Consider the following 19,460-nt stretch of genomic DNA (forward strand, 5'->3'; position numbering starts at 1 on the left):
TCTATCAACCACAGAACTGATGTAGTTGGCAAATTAACATGGACACAACCTTCATCAAACACCCTGCAATTCAAAGGCTATCATGTTAGTTCTGGGTGACTCAAGTACAGTTTTATTGACAGAAAGTTGTGCTCAAATCTTCTCTTTTACTAACTCAGCAACTTTGAGTGAGTTATTTAGCCTCTTTCTTCCTTGGTCCCCTCCTCTATAATATGCAAAAAACAAAGGTACCCATCCCTTGGGTTGTCAGAAGTATTAAATGAGTTAATACATATAAAAGGCATAGCACAAAGTTTGGAAAAGACATGATATAATGCAGCAATATGTGCTATTATTATTGAATCTGGAACAGGGTGGTGGCAGTGTGACTGGAAACAAGACAATAGATTTGAGAGCCTTTGCAGGAGTTACTGATGGAAGTCAATTTCATTTACTCAGGCTTTTGGGCAAATGAAATCCTACTGAATCTGCATTGGTTTCCAATAGCTACTGTAACAAATTACCAGAAGCACAAGTTTATTTTTATTGTTTGATTTTACTTTTTATTAATATGTATTAATAGTACATATTAATGGATTTCCTTGTGATATTTCAAAACATGCATTCAGTGTTCATGGATCAAATCCAGCCTTCCTTTATCGACCCTCACTCACCCCTCCCCACACACACACAAGTCCACACATATACCCTTTTTATGGTTTAGATCTAGAATGTCCTCTTGAAGTGTCATGTGCTCATAGGAGTAGCCTGGTTAGAAGTGGGCCTCTGGGGTGTGACCTGGAAGAGTATTCTCATCCTCAGCTCCTCCCCTCTCTCTCTGATTCCTGGCTGCATGAATTGAGCACCTTTTCTCTGCCAGGCCCTTCTACCCCACCATTTCTGCTTTGAAGCCAATTGACTGTGGACTGAACCCTCTGAAATCATGAGCCCAATAACCCTCCCTCCCTTTAATTTGTGGGTGTTGTATATTTTGTACCAGTGACAGGAAAGTGACTAGTACACCCCTTCCAATCACTAGTGATCACTATGCTACATTCAGGATAACTTTGTTTAGCTTGAGAGAACTTAGTATACTAGACTATCTAGGTCATTTTTTTTCACTTAATGTCCCCCTGTTCCATCCATTTTGCTGTAACTAACAAAATTTCATTCTTCTTTATGCTGAATAAGTCAATTGTAAACAACATAATTTTTCATGTTTATTAGTTCATATTTGTTGTGCATAATGATTATATTCACTGTGGGGAGGTACACATATCATACATAACATATCTTAACTCTTTTCCTCTCTCCTGCCCCTCCACTCCCTCCATGCTCCTCCCAACTCTTGGTCCCCTTCCCATTTGAAAAGCTCTGCTTTCATTTTTTCTTAATTCTTTTTTTTCCATTTCCTTTATCTCCTCTCCCTTTCCCTCCATCCTTTGTTCCCCCATCTATATGAAAAAGATCTCCCTACTTCCTATTTGTCTTCAATTTTGCCCTTTATTTTATTAATATTTTGAGTTTCCCACATAAAAGAAATCATGTAATATTTAAACTTGCATGTCTGACTTATTTCACTTACTATTATAGTCTTAAGGTATTACTTGATTTCTTGATGATGGCCATTCCTTTTTGCATAAAATGAACTCTGTGTTGTTTTAATTTGCATTTCTCATTACCAAAGATTTTGAGCATTCTTTCTGTAAATATTGTTAATTTGTGCTTCTTCTGAGAACTGTTATTCATTTCATGGCTAATTTTTATTAGGTCTTCTATTTGGGGGAGTCCAATTTTTTTAGTTCTTTATATAGTCTACATATTAGCTTTCTGTCCAAGGAGTAGCTGGCAAAAATTTTTTTCAATTCTATGGTTTTTCACTTAACCCCACTATTTCCTCTGCTGTGCAGAAGCTTTTTAATTTGATATAATTGCATTTTTTGATTGCTGATTTTATTTCACACAATTCAGGTCTATTCAAAAAGTTCTTACCTATGTCTATTTCAAGAGTTTCACCTATTTTATCTTCCAGCAGACTGTGTTTCTGTTTTAATATATAGGCCTTTGATCCATTTTTACTTCAGTTTAATACATGGTGAGAGATACAGTCTAGATTGAATCTTCTGCATGTGGATAGCCAGTTTTTATAGCACTCCTATTACAGTTCTGGGGTCAGAAGTCTGAAGTGGGTCTCAACAACTTAAAATCAAAATATCCCCAGGACCGTGTTCCTCCTGAAGACCAGGGCACAACCTATTCTCTTGGCCTTGTCAAGCTATCAGAGGCTGCTCCTTGGCTCCTGGCCCTTGGCTCCACCTTCATATCCCCAAAACTGCATCATTCTGATGTCTGCTTCTGGCCACACCTCCTAGTCACACTCTCCTGCCTCCTCTCACCTACAGAGACCCTTGGCACTTTACTTCCAAGTTCCCTAATTCAAACACATCTGGAAAGTCCCTTTTACCACATAAGGGAACCTATTCACAGCTTCCATGGGTTAAGACATGGGCATCTTTGGGGAGCTGTAATTCTGCCTACTGAGGAATCTACTTCCTAGCACATGGCATAATTTTTTAACCTAGCACAATTACTTTTCTACTGGGGAGTGAACCCAGGGCCTTGAATACATAAAGTGTGCACCTACCACTGAGCCTCACGCCAGCGAGCTGCTTTTTAAGTTTGCAGAAAAGGCGTGCAAAAGTCGTCATCTGGCACATGCCGCTCATTGATGCGGAGATGCAGTGGGATGGCCACCAGTTTCTCTGTGTGTTACGCTATTTTAAAAGAATACCATTCTAAAAGAATCTGACAGATCTACTCAAATCACTCTTTCAAGCAGAGCACTTGTAGAATGCATACTCATTTACATATAGCAGTCATTTATTATCAGAAATCATTCTTTTGTTGACTTTCAATTAATTTTTCAGTTTGTGTGAAAAATTCCATCTTCTCTATGTTCTCTTCCTGGTTAAAGTACACCTAGATCCTCAATGTATGGAAAAGCCTTTGAAGTATATAAGCTTTCTTGGTCTCTCTTTTTGGTCTTTTTCTGTTACCGGGAATCGCACTCACGACCTCACGCTTGCCAGGTAGGCACTGTGCTGCTGAGCTAAATCCCCAGCCCCAGTCTCTCTTTTTGAATGATAAGCGTTTGATAGATTCATCTGCCACTCTTCTCACAGTTAAAATGCTAACCGAGGATCACAAGTTCAAGTCCAGCCCAGGCAACTTAGCGACTTAATGAGACTGCCTCTAAAACTAAAAACAAAAATCTAATTGCTAACTCTTGATGCCCCCTGGGAGTACTGCCATTCCTTGTGAGATGCTTGGTGCAAGAAAACTCCACATGCTCTTTTCAGAGCAAAGCAATCATACTCAAAGGAAGGTTGAGTCTATTGGGTCTAGATTCCTTTTTGCTTACAGGTTACATTTTTATGGCTTTTTTATGAAATTTTATGATTCTCTGAACTTTATAGCAAGACATCACTTCTTCATACCTCTTGAAATCTTCTGGTACCTTTCACTGGAAACACAGATGGTTTCCAAATTACAATTTTTTACTTCACGTGGTGCAAAAGTGATTCGCGTTCAGTAGCAACTGCGCTTGGAGTTTTGAATTTGGATCTCTTCCTGGCTAGCAATGTGCATACCAGGCTCTCTCTAGATGCAGGGCAGGGGCAGCGGGCTGCAGCTCCACTTCCATCAGCCACACCATCATGAGGGGAGCAAATACACCCAACAGTGCAGCGTTGCTGAGCTAGGCTGTCCTGCAGGTTAGGTTATAGGTTCGACTTCCAGTATTTTCAGCCTACCTTGTGTTTATCAGGATGCAGCTCCATCATAAGTCAAGAAGCGTCTGTATGTTTCCAGGTTTGCAGTTAAGTATTACACATATTTGTGTCCTTTGGTGAGCATAATGTAACTTAGTACAATGACCTGTAGGAGCTGAGTATGTGTGAAGCTGTCTGTTATAAACTAGAAACACAAAGTTAAAAAGACATGACTCTTTTCCCACAAGGAGCTCTCATTCTACTAAGCAGAAAGGAGTTCTGCCAGGGAGAACTTTTTTAAAACTTTTTTATGAGTTCGTGTTTGCAGTACATGACGTCTACATTCCTTGTGTAGAATTGGTACTTGTACATACACATCTTGGTTCCTTTCTTTATTCCCCCTCCCATCCCTCCCTCCCTCTTGTCTTCATCTCTTGGCCCCCTTCCCATCGAGAAAGATCTGTCTCCCTGCTTCTTATTATCTTTTATTTTGCTCTTTATTTATCATTTGGGATTGTCATATAAGAGAATTTTTCAATAGGAAGAAACACCTCTTTAGATTATATAATTGCCTGCACTTGGGAATTGGATGGCTAAGGTGTCATCATGAAAGAATCAGAAATGATGATCAGTCTCTGGGCTGAAAAGCTGGATGTACCTCAGCAGCTCCAACTGAGACAGACAATACAGGAGGACGACTGAGTTTGGTAAGATGGCTTAGTTCTGAACCTGATGCTACACCCGATGTTCCTGTGGCATACCCCACTGAAGATGTCTCATAGGAAGTGTTCGGTTATTCACATAACATTAAGGAAGTCATTATGTAAGGCAGATGAAAAAATACAGCAGATCAGGTTCGTGTGGAAGCAATAAAGATGGAGAGCTAAAAATGTAACTTTCCACTATCGCTTAAAGATGCCAAGTTCATCAAGAAATGAATAGGACAAAGGAAAGAGAAGAGAAGACAGCTGAATTTATGATTCTGGAGTTCCAGAAGATGGCAGGGTTAGGGTTAGGGTTAGGGCTAGGTTATTTGGAAGTTAGCACATGGGAGGTAGAGAAGAATTTGAGATCACAAAGGGTAGGTGCAGGCTCAGAAGATGAGGCAGCTTCCTGGACTACACACACAAGAAAGAAAGAATGAGTGACAGTGAGGGTCCTCAAGATAGGAGGAACCAGAAAGGGATGTCAGCAGGGGTGGCGGTCCCCAGAAGCCAGGAGCACACAGTGAGGTCAACAACCAAAGCAACCCACAAAAGCCTGTCAGTGAACCTGGCAGTTAGGGATGTACTCCTGCAAGTGCTAGTAGTTTCCCTAAAATGATGGGCTAAGAATCATTTTCTATCATTTTAATAGAAGCGTATTTTTAATAATAGTCTATCATTGAAAGAAAATACATATAGCCATTAAGATATGCACATATAGTGCCAGGAGAATGTTCATTTCTCAATCACTTGACATTTGATGGCTTTTAAATAATTTTTACCACCAGGAATAATACCACAAATGTCTTTTCAATAAAAAGCTAAAACTTTTTCTTGTTTTTATTCCCAAATATAAGGCACCATCCTTCAATTTGAAGGGAAGTAAGTAAATCTTAGTATCCTAAAATAATTTCAGCATTCTAGTTTTTCCAGAATTATTACTCAGAGACATTTTTGCTCTTTCTGCTGCTTTCGGATGAAGACTGCACACTCCTAAAGCAAGTATTGTCTTTACTGTACACAAAGCCGTCCACACCGACAGTGTCAGAATAGGTAACACTGCACGCGAATCTGTTTCCCTTGTTCGTGTCACATGCAGGTTAGTGGTTATTAGTAAGAAGTTTCTTCAGTTTCAGAGGATTAAAGTGATTTCCCACCTATTAGCTATTTTTGTTGACCTCACTTCCCTGGAGTTCCTCAGTCTCAGTTCAATTTGAGAGATCACAATTCTCTCGTCTAATTAATGAAAAAATTGGGCCACGCCTCAGTGGCCTGCATTCAACCTTATTTTGACTGGCAGTTCTCTGAGAACTTCTTCTTCTGCCTCAGGCTCAGAGGAGTGGCGTCTGTTCCTTTGTGTTCGTTCCCTTTCCCTGGTTCTCTTTGCTTGTGTTCCGGTTTTCCTCACGTTTCTTTCTCTTTTCCTTTTATTTACCTGGTAAACTCGCTAAAAGGTTTACTGTTACAAACTCAGTAGGTGTCCAGTTGTTTGTTCAGGAGAAATCCCGGAAGGAGGCAAGCCTCAAGACTTTCTGCCTGTCAGCAAACAATCCTGGAGTGTCACTCCAGTGGCGCCTTCCGTTCTTGACACCCCCTTTAGGACTCTCCTCTATTGTGAATTCCAGTCCACCTCCTTTTCTCTCAGCTGTGGAACTGTATCTAGCTTCTCCTGCCCATGGGCAGCCTGCACATGTGTAAGGAAAACCACTCTCTGCCCCCAGAGGCTTTGACATTCCACCTTCCATGGGCCTACTTCCTCCAGCCATTCTTAAATTCTCAATATCCCAGCTGACAATGGTCCCTTGCTCCTTCTCCCCCATCAAAACCTTTTAGTTTATGTCACCAATGAGTGAGCAATGTTCAGTTGGCTTCCGACTTCACAGCCTTCAGTTGGAATCTTTGCATATGAACCTCCTACTTCCATCAATGTGCTAGCTTGGCTGGCAGCCATGGAAACCTGTCTCTTAACTGTCTCAGTTAAGAATTCTGGGACTTTTTCGAGTCAAATCATGCTGACAAACTTCCCCACCCTGCATGTGGTGCTGGGTGGTTTAACACAATGGAGGATGTTACATCTACTGTTAGTGGGTGTCACTGTGTAGAAGTGAGAACATCTAGCCCAGGTCACTGTGTTACAGGTGACTGTGTGACTATACTCCCCACCCCCGGAGAGCATCACGTACCTTGGTCATCATCTCAGTGTTATTTATTTATTGCTATAAACTTCCAACAAATGGCAGGGAAATGTGGAACAAGAACCAGATTGTTACTAATTCTTCCACCCAAAAGTGCCATTTGGACCACCAGAAAGAATGCGCTCACTGTCAAAACCAGGGAACATTAACTCTGAAATCAATAAATACCTTCCCAAGATGTGTTCTATTATATATCTCATAGTTGCATCTAACATAACATGATGGAAGTTGATTAAAAAAAGAAAGATCAGATAGTGCCAAAAAAGAAAGGCTTACCCTTAGAGCGTATCCTATATATGTTGTGGAATTCTTCATTTTATTTAAAAATATATCATTTTACTATAAGTGTTGTTGGGGGGGACTCATAAGATTAATATAAATTTAGTATTGGAGAAATTTTGTAAAATACATAAAAATATAAGAAAAGCAGTAGAAATCAATGAAAAATGGTTCCTATTAACAGTTTTGTATTGGTACCGTTCTCTGAAATTACTGATAACATTGATGAAACTGATTAAGCTCACAAAAGAGGAAAAAAGAAAGCATGTTATAAACACTGTTGGGAATAGAAAGGGCGACTCTTCACTGATACAAAGGATAATTTTTAAATAAGCACCCTTAAAGATCTTTTATTTCAGAAATGTCTTGGGCTATTCAAGATAATTATTCTATTCTATTGTTTTTGGCTTTCTTCTTCAGGGATCCCAGCTATGTATATGGGGTGTGATTAAAAAAAAAACTACAGTGAAATTCTGTCTTCCCATAAAAGACATTTTGCTATTAATCCCCCTCAAATTATTCCCCCCCCCCATTCAAATACACTGATTTCACCATTCTTGCCACTTTCTGCGACAGATCTGGAAGTCCTCTTTCATGAGTTTCTTTAGTTTTGCTTTGTGGCTGCCTCAGTGTCTTGAATCCATTCACAGCATTTCCCTTTCTGGGTTATTTTGACCTTGGGGAAGAGCCAGAAGTCACATGGTGCTAGATCTGGTGAAGAAGGTAGATGAGGACATAGCGTCATGTTTTTATTTGACAGAAATTGCCATAAGTGTTTCTAATCAATTCAGGTTATTAAGGCAACCATGAAAAGACACTCATGAAAGAAGACTTCCAGAACTGCTTCAGAAACAGGCCAAAATGACGGGATAAACATGTTTGAATGACGGGAGAATAGTCTGAAGGGGATTCACAGCAATGTGTCTTGCTGCAATAATTTCATTTTATTTTGAATTTCAACATTTAAACATTGTGAGTTTTTTTAATCATACTTTGCAGTTTGAAGATCCTTTGCCGAGCTTCAATGTACTTCCTTTTCTCTTAATCTTTCTTTACCTTTTGTGTAGCTGTACCATTCACTTGCTTTTTCATTTTTATCTTTTCTGTTTCTTCGTTTGCCACCTTTCCTTAAATTCTGCCAATTCCTCTTCCATATCTCCCAGCAATCAGTCAGCAACATCCTGTTGTCCTCTCCTCTCTTCCCTGGGCTCTTAGAACTCTATTTTGTGGTCTTCCTTTATAGTAGCAATTGCTTCACTATGGATTCATTTAATTAATAATGGAATTTCAGCTTGTGCATCTAATCTTCATGACCACATATTTTTCAAGTGATTTTTCATTATTTACTAGAAATTTGTGGCTGCTCTTTTTCATATTTCTTAGAGTGTTTGCATGTGTATTACTTTTACGTTACTCTGATTTGAATAAGTTGGATTTTCCTGGAAAAATGGAAGAAGGTTCCCCAGGAGGGGAGGGTGGGCAGCCATCCAGGGCTTCCTTCTCTGCTGCTAGAGTTGAAATGGTTTCTTTATGCTATGATGCCTCTATGTAGTTACACATCCTCTGCCTCTCAGAAACAAACCTAGTTCTGTTCCTGTTCAGTTCCTTCATAGGTGACCTCACAGTTTGTCTGACAATGCATGGGGACGCAAAAATGCAGTCGCTTTCCACAACGCTTCTCTGCCCCTAAGGAGATAGGCCGCTCACCTTCCACTGGCTTCGTTAATCCCAGCGTTTCCCACGGCGCTGCCCTAGTAGACTGAAGCCCCAAGCTCGGGGAGTGAACACGCCAGAAGGTTTCCCAGTTCCGCTCTGTCTGGTCTCTCCACCCCTCCCATCTGCCGCATCATCACGGCGCCACCCCTTGGCTTTCTACCTGACTCTCACTTCGGAGTTTGTGGATTTTCTGCTGATCTTGCTGAAAATTTAATTTGGGGACTTTTTTCTTCATTTTGCTGTATCGTTGTTTGGAATGGATTCCAAGACAAATGAGAAGATCCCGTTCGTATGAAAACCAATCCTGTTAACATTTTTAAATGTTTTCTTCCTGTTTCCCCCGCCCCGCCGTGGAGATGACGGTATATGTGTGTACCTATTAGCTAACTTAACCTTCGAAAATAAAAATACAACACAGTAGGCTTAGCAGCTTCTTAGCGATCCCACACTGCTTCCTGTAGCCTCAGAGACATTCCACTGAGCCTGTTCTAGGATGATGCCATGTCGGAAACTCAAGCCTGCCGAACTATTACCTATAAAACTTTTCCTTTTGAAGGTTTCAATATCGTGGGCATCTTCAGTCATTTGCTGCAGCTAACCATTTTAGCGCTCTTTAAGACTACCAAGACTGACCCTAGGACCCTGCCAAAAGCTACTGGTGTTAGAAATCTCCTGTGCACAAAAAGTTTAATGTTTTTAGGCGTGCTGTCTGTCTAGAAAAGAACACTATCTTAATTGGGAAAATGATCTTAATTGGGGAAATTAAACTATTAAATCAATCAGTCTTACAGTATTTTAAATCAATATTCTACATGCTAACTTTCCCAGCAAAATGTATGTGTTTCACTCAGAGCAGATCTTCATGATGTAGTGGCATCAGTGCTATTGTGACCCGGGAAAGACACACAAGGGTCACATTTACAAACCAGAAGACTAGTGCTAACACCTTATGGACAACATGTTCTTTAAATTATTTTGCCAATACATTTATATTCGCATTTCTCTCACCTTACAACCCAGTAATTTAAGAGCTTTGTCTTTCATCTCTTCAACAAAAATATGTGTTAGACTCCTGCTTTTGCTAGGCCATATGTGGATTCAAAGAATTTAGTGATGATCAGGAGCTGTCATGATCCTTACTGTCCAGGAGTGAGACAAAAATTACTCAAATCAACCACCCCAATGTAAGCGAACTACCATGCTAGCAGTATTGTCTTAGTTACTTTCTTGTTGCTGGGGCAAAAAACCCAACACCCACAAGATGAAAGAGGAAAGGTTTAAGAGAAATACTCCATGCGTGGCCCGGCAGGAAGGCAGCAAGCAGCAGCATGGAGCCTCCCTTTCCCTTTTATTCCACCCAGGTTACAAGACTACTGGATGGTGCCACCCACACCCAGGATGGGCCTTCCCATTATTCACACCCAGAACTACGCTAAACCAATCTGTGGACTAATTTAGTTATCACACACACTTAGTCTATATTTAAACACCCTAGATCCAGCCACTTCTGAAAAACTCCACCTACGAGTGCATGAGGTTTGGGGGGAACATCTAGACACAAGCCATTGTTGAATGGCTAGATGCAAATATTGTTGAATTATTCTAGTTCTTCTTCTCAGGTTGTCTGGCAGTGAGCTGTCTGTAATCGGGTGTCCTTTACTCCACTGAGAGGACCAGTGGCTGATTCTAGCTTTCCACAGGACAGGGGCTACATTAATTCTAAGATGTGGGCAACTGGTATTTTATGGCACTCTCCAACAACATCTGAGACCTAAGATCAGACTGCTGAGTTCCTGAGAGAAAACTGTTTGTTTTGCTCCCTGCCTTCCCTCTCTGTGACATGCAGCTCTCGGGTTTGCCTTACCAAATGGGTGAGCAACAGGAAGTCAGGTCTTTCCGTACTGAAATTAACAAACTCAACCTAAGCATGATTTTTAAAACCATGTTAGCAGTATAGTGGCACGTGTGCCTTTCCAACTTTCTCCGTAGGAGGAGAAACCTTCCTAGTGATAATTTTGCTCACAAAGGGAACTAGTAGTAACTTACTGATGTGAAGTTTAGCGAAGGCTGCTCTGGGAAGTAATGAGATGAAGTCAGAAAGAAGAACTAGTGTAAACTGGACAGTGAGCATAAGGAATCATGTCTCAGGCAGAGGAGTAAGCAAACGTTAAGACTTATGCTCTTGCTCCTAGGAAAAGGTCAGGAATGAATCTAACGTGGTCAGATTACCATGGTGGTAGGAGATGAACCAGGAAAGACATGCAAGACTCTGTCATGCAGGATGCTGGTGGTGGTGTGCACCACACAAATCTTCATATATATTTGTTGGTGCAGGGGTAGGGAAGGCTGGTACTTATTTTGCCTTCTGAAAACATCCCTTTGCATAGGGCGAAGAGAGAAACAATGAAAGAGGAGAACAAGTTGGGAGGAAAATATAGAATCCCTGGTGAAAGTAAATAGTAAGTAGAACTAGAAGGATAGCAGTGACATTTAGGCCAGTGGAAAATTTCCAGACTCCAGATCTCTCCAGACTGGATGATATGGAGGGAGAAGGAGGTGTCCCAAATGCTCCCTCAGATCCCGAGGTTGAGAACTCTAGAAGAGCCCCGCTAGGCTCACTCTGGGAGTGGGAAGGAGGCAGAGAGGGTTGGAATTTGAAGGTGCTGTGTACACAGTGCTTTGAAGGATCTAAATGAAGCTGTTAAGTACCCAAAGCTCTGATGGGCGTTCTAGAAAGAAAATATAAATTTATTCATATGGACACAGAAGAAATTTTCCTGTAGCTCAAAGTTCTCTTCACTTTGGAGCTGCTTGTACCCTTTCCGGCCATGTCCTTTGATAGAGAGAATAGGAAAATATGGAAGTACAAAAGTTTGAGGGTTTGATATTTCATCTTCTCCTCCCTCCTCCCCACCACTCCTCTTCCTCCTTCATCATCATCTGTTCACATTAGACCATCTGGACCAAGCCTGCAGATTTTTCTTGTTCTTCTTTCTGTTCTAAGCCATGTCTCTAAAAAGGCCTTTTTCAGAAATGCTGCCGACCTCCTTTCTCCCTGGGCTTCTGTCCTCTCGGTGTGATTCTCATAGCCGCATATCCTGTGCTTGTGTTTTCCCTTGAGTGTGAGCGCACCATCGTGTCTAAAACAAGTTTCTGTAATCGGAACACTTTCGAGCCCTCACTGCACAATTCTTCCAGTCTCTGGGCTTTCTTCTCTCATTCCCACCTAGATCACCGAACACTGCATCGTTCTCACTCAATCTTGTGCCCCTGCCTGCCCTCATCAATAGCCTGTGCCTTTGGGAGCTTATCCAAAACAAGTCTCTATCTTCTTGTTCTTCTTTCCTCCTCATCCTCTCCTTCTTTCTTTCCTTTTTTGCTTTTCTCTTCTGCTTCTTCTCCCTCCTTGTCTTCATTTTGCTCTCCCTGTCTCTGACTCTGAGATTCTTTTTCTTATTGGAAATTCCCACTGTAAAACACCAGGACAAAAGACAGACTGGATCAGTCTGCACCCTCCAGCCTTCTAAAGTCTCCCACATTTAGACTTCTCTTTTTCCCCCACCATCTTTCCCTGTCATTCTTTTATAGAATTTGCTATGTATAGCCAATTCATGCAACAACAAACATTATATAACAACATTTCCATGACTAATTTTATAGCATTTTTATTGATATTTCATTCACAGACAGAAAATTCACCCATTTAAGGTATACAAGTCCATCGTTTTTGTGTATTCCAAGAGTTGTGCAATCATCACTAAAATCTAAGATGAAGCACTTTCATCTCTTCGGGACAAAACCCTTACCACTGAGCTTTCATTTCCCAGTAGGGCAGCCAATCTGCTTCCTGTCTATAGATACTGCCTATTCTGGACATTTCATTATAAATGGAATCATAAAATAGGTGATCTTTTGCCTGATTTCTTACAATTAGCATGCTGTCTTCTATGTTATAGCATGTATCAATTACACCGATACTTCCTCTCTTTAAAACCATATAATACTCCATTGTATGGACATACTGCAATTTTGTTATTCATGCATAGTTTGGTGGACATTAGCATTGTTTTTGCTACTGGCTGTTGTGAATAACAGTGCTGAGAACATTTGGATACAATTCTCATGTGTGGACATTTATTTCCATTTTTCTGGTGTATGCCCAAGAGTGAAATGACTGGGTCATATGGTAACACTATACTGCACATTGTGAGACAAATCAATCATTTAATTATGCCTTGTCTTTGTAATTTCTCATGGGAAACAGCCATACTCTTCTTAAGTCAGGAGAAGAGAATTTTCAAGTTTGATTTTACATGATGACAAAGAAAAGTTTTTTCTAAAAAGCCTTTGCTCTGCACTAAAATTGCATAGCTCAGTCATTTGTCCTTGTCTGCTGGTAACCTACAACTGGCCTTGCTGCTGATTGGCTGTTTTAATTGAGAAAACTGAATTTGAATAAATGCTGCCTGCTCAAATTTTGTGAAGGAACATACCTGGGACAGCAATTTGCAACAATCCGATCATCCCAACTGGAAAGGAGTGAGACACATGCTTTCGGCAACTATTTCCTGGGATGTTTATCAGTGGCTGGCAATTTTTTTCATGCAAATTTTTTCTCAGGAGTTTCTAAAATATGTTTAATTATTTTAAAGAAAACTAATCAATTAAGGGTTGTGACTTCCTTACTTCTGAAAGGGAAAAGGAAAAGATGGATGTCCAGTGAAGAGATGGCCATTGCTATTTCACTCCTGGTATATCCCCAGAGATGTGTAGTCATCACTAAAATCTGAGTGGAAACATTTTCCTCCCTGTTTACTGCCTACCCGAATGTTGTAGCCAGTTTCTGTGTGTGCACACTTATCCTTAGAAGAGCAAAATGCTTCTGTCTCCCAACTGTGAGTGGGACCATGAGGAATTCTGGTTTTAGCAAACTGCAAAGGCTGCTCTCCTGTGTGGACTTCCCTTCAGTGGAATAGATATGAACCCCGCTTGCATTGCAAGATGAATCAAAAGCCTAAGAATCCACCGACGTACTGAGAGATAGCGATATGATTTTGCTGGGACACTAACTGCAAGATGCAAAATTACACAGTCTTGAAAATGTGTACTGAGGATTCTCTTAGGTGGTGTTCACCCATGAGGAGACTTGGTTTCATGTTCATGTGAATGAAACTGAAGTTGCAAGCCGAGAGTTGTGAGCCGTCGCTCTCCCTCCACCCCCAGTCCTGTGTTTACTGCCTTCCTCACCCACTTTGCGTCGGCAAATCTTACAGACAAGCTAAGTGCTCTCGGCTGCACTACACCAAATCAAAGCTGAGATGAATAATGAACTTAATTTTCCATAAAGACATTCTGTTTGGCATTTCAGCTAATAAGGTAAGCTAATAGCAGTTCTGGGCTGTGGACAGGAAAAGAAATGGACTCTGTGCTTGATTTCTCTGTTAACCCATCATTTTTCTTTTAACATATTGGAGTTAATTGTTATGTTTTGGGATGTCTGAGACTTGGGGATGAACAGTTTTATGAAGAGTACCCCGGGGCACCCTTTGTCTGATGAGGTTGCTTACGGAGCTGGAGGGACTGAGGGAGAAGCTCAGCTCTTTAGTAAGAATGCCGTCCGTGTAGTTCTGTTATCGTCTGAAGTGCAGAGTGGATTTAGTTAAAGAGCAGCATTTTTAGATGCAGCAAGGGTTGACTAAATTATTGAAGCACTGGTTGCTGAAGATGTTTACCATGATACAGTGTAAACTGAGGTTGAATTTGCTACAAAGAAAACAAAATACATACATCATGTTGGTTTCTGAATCATTGCATTTCTAAGTACATGTTATTCTAGAGAAGGTAGTAATTTTCAAGTGCTAAATTTATTCCACAGCTTCTGTTTGAGTAGGTTTTGTTTTGTAAGATTGCATATTCAAAATAGTAACATACCGCTAAGGTAAATTTCTCTTATTCCTTTGGTGATTTACCATGGCTACAGTGATTTCAGTTCATATGGAAAATGCACTTGTCCACTAAGTTCATTGAATTAAAAATAATCAGGTCTTTCTGAGACTCTTATCACTATCTTGGCTGCTATATTTTAGAATAGTCAGTGACAATACAGTGGTGGCAATGGTGATATATAGTTCACTTTCTGTGACACAGCTTTTTGGTGTTTAGTACCGGGATGTTGATTTTATTCCGATCATAGCACACATCCTTGAAACTAGCAATGGCCTAGCAAGATGGAGAAGAAATTACAGTTTTTTCTATAAAAATGGCAAAAATGGAAAACATAATTAAGATTTATATTTTTAATGCATTCTAGGCTCTCTGCCATGTCACCTGAAAATCAGGGACCCTATTCCCTCAAAGTAGGTGACCTCAAAAGATGTTTCAGAAAGTGTATTCAAAAACAGCCGAGGTACATGGGAAAATTTTGGAGAAATAGAAAAAAGTATTCCTTCTATTCCTCCAGTCTCATCTTTGCATTCTGTTTTTTATGCATGGGAAATGATCTTTGCTTATGTTCCATAGAAGTCTTTAAACATCACCCTCAGACTTTGTAGATAAAGAACTTTTATCTTTTCCCTTTACATTTTTTCCATGTTTGTTGTTCCTAGAAAAATAAATGAGATGCTAAGAGTTTGAGCACAAGTATTTACCTACAAATAATGACTTAGTTCCAGCTAAATATCATTCATGGCCCACCTACAAATTTTATACATTTCTCTTGAAACACCACTGATTTAGTAAAAACATACAAGAAGTAGGAGTGTGGAACTTTAGTCTATCACAGTTAATTTTTAAGAATCAGACAGGCATATGTTACCTTTTCATACTCCAAGGTTTTAAAATATGTTCGATTTCACTGCTATTCCCTGTGGAGCTACATTGAAAGCGCAGTTGGTTGTGTTGGATTTGAGAGATGTTGATTTCTCTAATTCTGCTTTTTCCCCTTTCCCTCTCTCCAATATTGGGCACCCAGAACCCTTGGATAGCCACTTGTTCATTTTAAACTGATAGAAGCAAACTAGAAAACAAACCTCTGTAACCACCAAATTCTTACTGTTTGTACCATGAGAAGGATTTTATACCAGCGTAACTCTTTATCCACCATTGCCGCCTGACGTGACAGTGATAATATGCAGGGCTCCAGGTCAGCATCCTCCTCATGATCTTCTTACTGCAGTGGTAAATGAAATGGAAAGTTGTCAGCCCTAGAAGGTATTTTTGGCAGTGGGAAAGGCAAGGCATGTGTTATTTACACACTCACACATTATCTCTGTGTTAGTGAAGTTACAGAGAAATCTAGAGAAACGGTAGCATCCTGCATACATGCACAAGTGCATGTGCACACACACACACATGCTTAGCAAAGATCAGGGAGTGGCACCATCAGCACAGATGGCCTGCCATCCTCAGAAGTTTTTGGCACAGTGGCAAAGAGGCCTGACAGGAGGCAGCAGAAAGGTCTGTTTCCAGATACACATGAAGCAATTCTTAGGCGTAGCCAGAATTAACTGCAGGAAGAACTGAAACCGGCTATTCCTATCAGTGTGACCTCATTTATGCTCACAGACTGGGGGACCCAAGCATATCTGGGTTATGAAAATAAAGACATCACTCAAAACCTATCATAGCTAAATGCACTTGGGCGCCCTCCCCTGTTTCTCCTACCTCCATAAACAACACCACCGCCTACCTTTTAATTATCAGTTCAGAAATCTGGGGGACAACCTTGGAATCTTCCTGCACACCCCTTGCATGTAATGTCTCAAAGCAGACATGCAGAAGTTGATCAAGTGAATGAATGAGTGGAAAAAACACCAGGTTCTATTCATCTTGTGTCCACCCCCTTTTCTCTCCATTCCTCTGCATCATCCCAGTTAAATCTCCACCACTTCTTGCCTGTTATTGTAAATGTCTCCTGTGTGATCTTCCTGCCTGTAGTTTTCTCTCAGTCCAATCCATTCTGCATACTAGAGCCTGAATGATCTTCCTAAAATGCAGAGTCATGAAATCCTCTGCCTAAGAATTGTTCAGTGTTTCCCCTCTACCCTCAGGAGTCCTGAGTTACAGGCTTTGACATCAGCAGGGACATTTTTCCTTGCAGCCTCATGTCCTAACTCTTCCTCTGTCCACTCTGCATTTCCGCCAAGTGATCTATTCTTCGCTCTCTCATAATGTTGTGTGTTTTTGCCAAGGACCTTTTGGGAAATGCTTCCTCTTTTACATCTTCTATGCATTCACTCCAGCTACTCCTCTCCTCTTCCCACCTCTTAGTCCCAACTAAGGTGACCCTTCCTCTACAAAGCCCTCTATGACCACCAGGTTGGAGTCAGGTATCCCCTTCCATTATGTGCTCATAATACCCATTTCTCCTTGTTGTACTTCCTGTTTCCTATAGGATTTCCTCTTGCCAACTCGCCCACTAGCCTGTCAGTTCCATGAAAGTGGTCCTGTGTCTCTTATTCATAGCTGTGACCCACAGTTTAACACATTGCCCCACATAGGTGCACAAACAGCTAGCTGGCTTCTCAACAACCTTTATTACCATTTGTCTTGATGAGGCTGAAGTAACTGAATGTAATGATTCTTTATGTTATTCATTTCTGCAAAGTATTATGCTGGGGTGGTTCGCATACATTCTTTAATTTTCACGCCCTAATTCCCATCCTATACATGAGGAAATGAGATTTAAGCTGCCAGAAGTGACACTGGTATTAAGGACTGGGCCTGTGGCAGCCAGCTTTTCATCACTGTAACAAAATACCTGGAAAAGTCAATTTAAAGAAAAGATTATTTGGCTTATGGTTTCAGCAGTTTCAGTCCATGGCCTGCTGACTTCTTTACTCTGGGCCTGCGGGGAGCCAGAGAGAAAGACAGATGGAAAGAGTGAAAGGGGCTGAGGACAGGGTGCGCCCTTCAGAGTCACATCCCCAGTGACACACTTCATCCAGCTGGGCCACACCACTCAGTAGCCCAGTCAGCTGTGGACTCACCAGTGCCCTGACCCACTGGCCATGCCCTCGTGGTCCAATCATCTCTCCAGCCACCATTGGTGCCCACTGCTTCCTTCGAGATCAAGCCCTCCGTATATGAGTCTTTGGGGGACATTTCATATTTAAACCCTGACACGCCCCCTGGGTCTGGTTGATTCTGGGCACCAGCTCTTTCTCTTTTCCCACAGGGCTCAAAGCCTCCTCCATTTGAAGGAGGCTTCAATACTGTATAGCGACTGCACAAGAATCCAGCATTTTCCCCAAATGCCAGCACTTGCTTGCTTTCTGACCTCCAGCAGTCTGCCCGAGTGCGTTTTCCCTCACTGAGATCTGAGAGCACCTCTCCCTGTGCTCTACTACTCTTTGCTCTCAAGCGTTCTCCTACAGCCCCTGTGTCTCTGGCAGCTTTCGGCCTTCCTCTTTCCCTGCAGTGAAGGCAGTGCGCCTCGCATGTCTGTCTTGTGTCCATCGTCCTTTCCGATGGGAGTCTTTCCAGGGCCCGCTCTGTGATTACCCTTTCCATTGCACCTTTGCACGAACTCAGTCAGTCCTTTATGTTCCTCGGCCCCAGCCCAATAGCGGCCTACTGAGGGGGATCCCACTCATCCCTCATTGGAGAAGCAAAATGCTGCTTGTCACCACCCAGCCACTTAATTAGCAGTCCTCTCTGCGGAAGAAATATCCAGAGAAAGGACATGTACAACCTCTTGGAAATTTCAGTTTTGTGCTGACAAGGATAGACTTAGAGCCCTTCAGATCCAAGCCAACACGCAGGAGCACAGAGGGGCCAGACTGTGATAGACGATGCAAGGTTGCATGGGTGAGCTAACACAAGTGAGACGGCCAGAACCAGACTGGCACCCTCTCCCTACTGTTTCTCTACCTATGTGGCCAGAGCAAGGTACTTACATTTCCATGCCTCGGTTTCTTCATCTGTAACATAGTGATAATAATGGTGTCTGCCTCATAAACTGATGCATGCCACAGAGCGTTCCACCAGTGATGGTGGCAGTGCAGTAAGTGGGATAATGGCACCAAGGTTGCCTCGATCCTAATCCTGGAAAACTAGGAATGTTACCTTCTGTGGCGAACATGTGGACCCAGTAACAATGTGGAGTGGGAGATTTCCTGGATTACCCGGGTGGACCGTGAGTGTAGTCACAAGTGTGATCGCAGAAGCACAGGGAGGTCTGAAGATGAAGGAAGGGACCCCGAGCAGCCAAGGAATACAGAGCTACACAGTGGGAAAGGTGAGCAGAGAGCCTCCCGTGGAGTCTGCAGCGGGTGCTCAGCCCTCCATGTGCCAGCGCGTGGAACCTGCGTAGGACTTCTGGCCTCTGGAACTGTAAGAGAATCAATGTGAGCTGTTTCTTAGCCACTGAGCTCACCGTGATTTGATACAGCAGCCAGAGGAAACTAATACAGTGGTGATATTTTGAGAAATGAAAGATGACCTGAAACTAGCTGACAAAAAGGAATAAAGTGTTAATATCAGGAAGACGATATTAAAAAGGCTGGAGGGGCGGAGAGGTCCCTGAGTGTTCAGTAAGCTCTGGGCTTATGGATGGGGACACCAGAGTGGCCGAGATGATGCAGGAGGCAGTGCAGGGGGAAAGCCGTTTGTGGGACGGCGAGACATAAACGGAAGTGAGGTCTTGGGGACAAGGGGCGACAGACAGAGGGGACAGTACAGGGTGTGAGCAGGCAGTAGAATCCCTGTTCAGAAGGAAAGGACTAGGGGCTGCTGTGCAGACCTAGCCTGCATGTGAGAAGACAGGACCTGTGGCCCAGAAACAAAAGGAGATGGGCTCCGTTGTTCTTGGTGCCATG

General features: G+C 41.9%; 1 protein-coding gene and 1 long non-coding RNA gene across 9 annotated transcripts in view; one reads left to right on the forward strand and one right to left on the reverse strand.

The window, feature by feature from the left end:
- The window catches only part of Dlgap1 (discs, large (Drosophila) homolog-associated protein 1), a 296,231-nt gene that overhangs the window by 24,320 nt on the left and 252,451 nt on the right, over nt 1–19,460 (forward strand). Inside the window, exon 1 of one of the 8 annotated variants that reach the window (XM_013517823.1) lies at nt 13,613–14,019. The exons of the other annotated variants lie outside the window; for them this stretch is intronic. Coding sequence (XP_013373277.1) covers nt 13,969–14,019 — 51 coding nt within the window. The 5' untranslated portion in view covers nt 13,613–13,968. Of the gene's footprint in view, nt 1–13,612; nt 14,020–19,460 lie in introns of those variants that run through there. 8 annotated transcript variants of the gene reach the window in all.
- Nucleotides 14,077–16,911, reverse strand: LOC102012259. The gene is made up of 3 exons (XR_001235451.1): nt 16,331–16,911; nt 15,672–15,811; nt 14,077–14,406 (listed from the first exon to the last, which is right to left on the reverse strand). It is a non-coding gene; the product is annotated as an uncharacterized LOC102012259 (long non-coding RNA).

This window comes from Chinchilla lanigera, unplaced genomic scaffold (assembly GCF_000276665.1).
Source record: "Chinchilla lanigera isolate Chin_1 unplaced genomic scaffold, ChiLan1.0 scaffold00001, whole genome shotgun sequence".
Classification (NCBI taxonomy): Eukaryota; Metazoa; Chordata; class Mammalia; order Rodentia; family Chinchillidae; genus Chinchilla; species Chinchilla lanigera.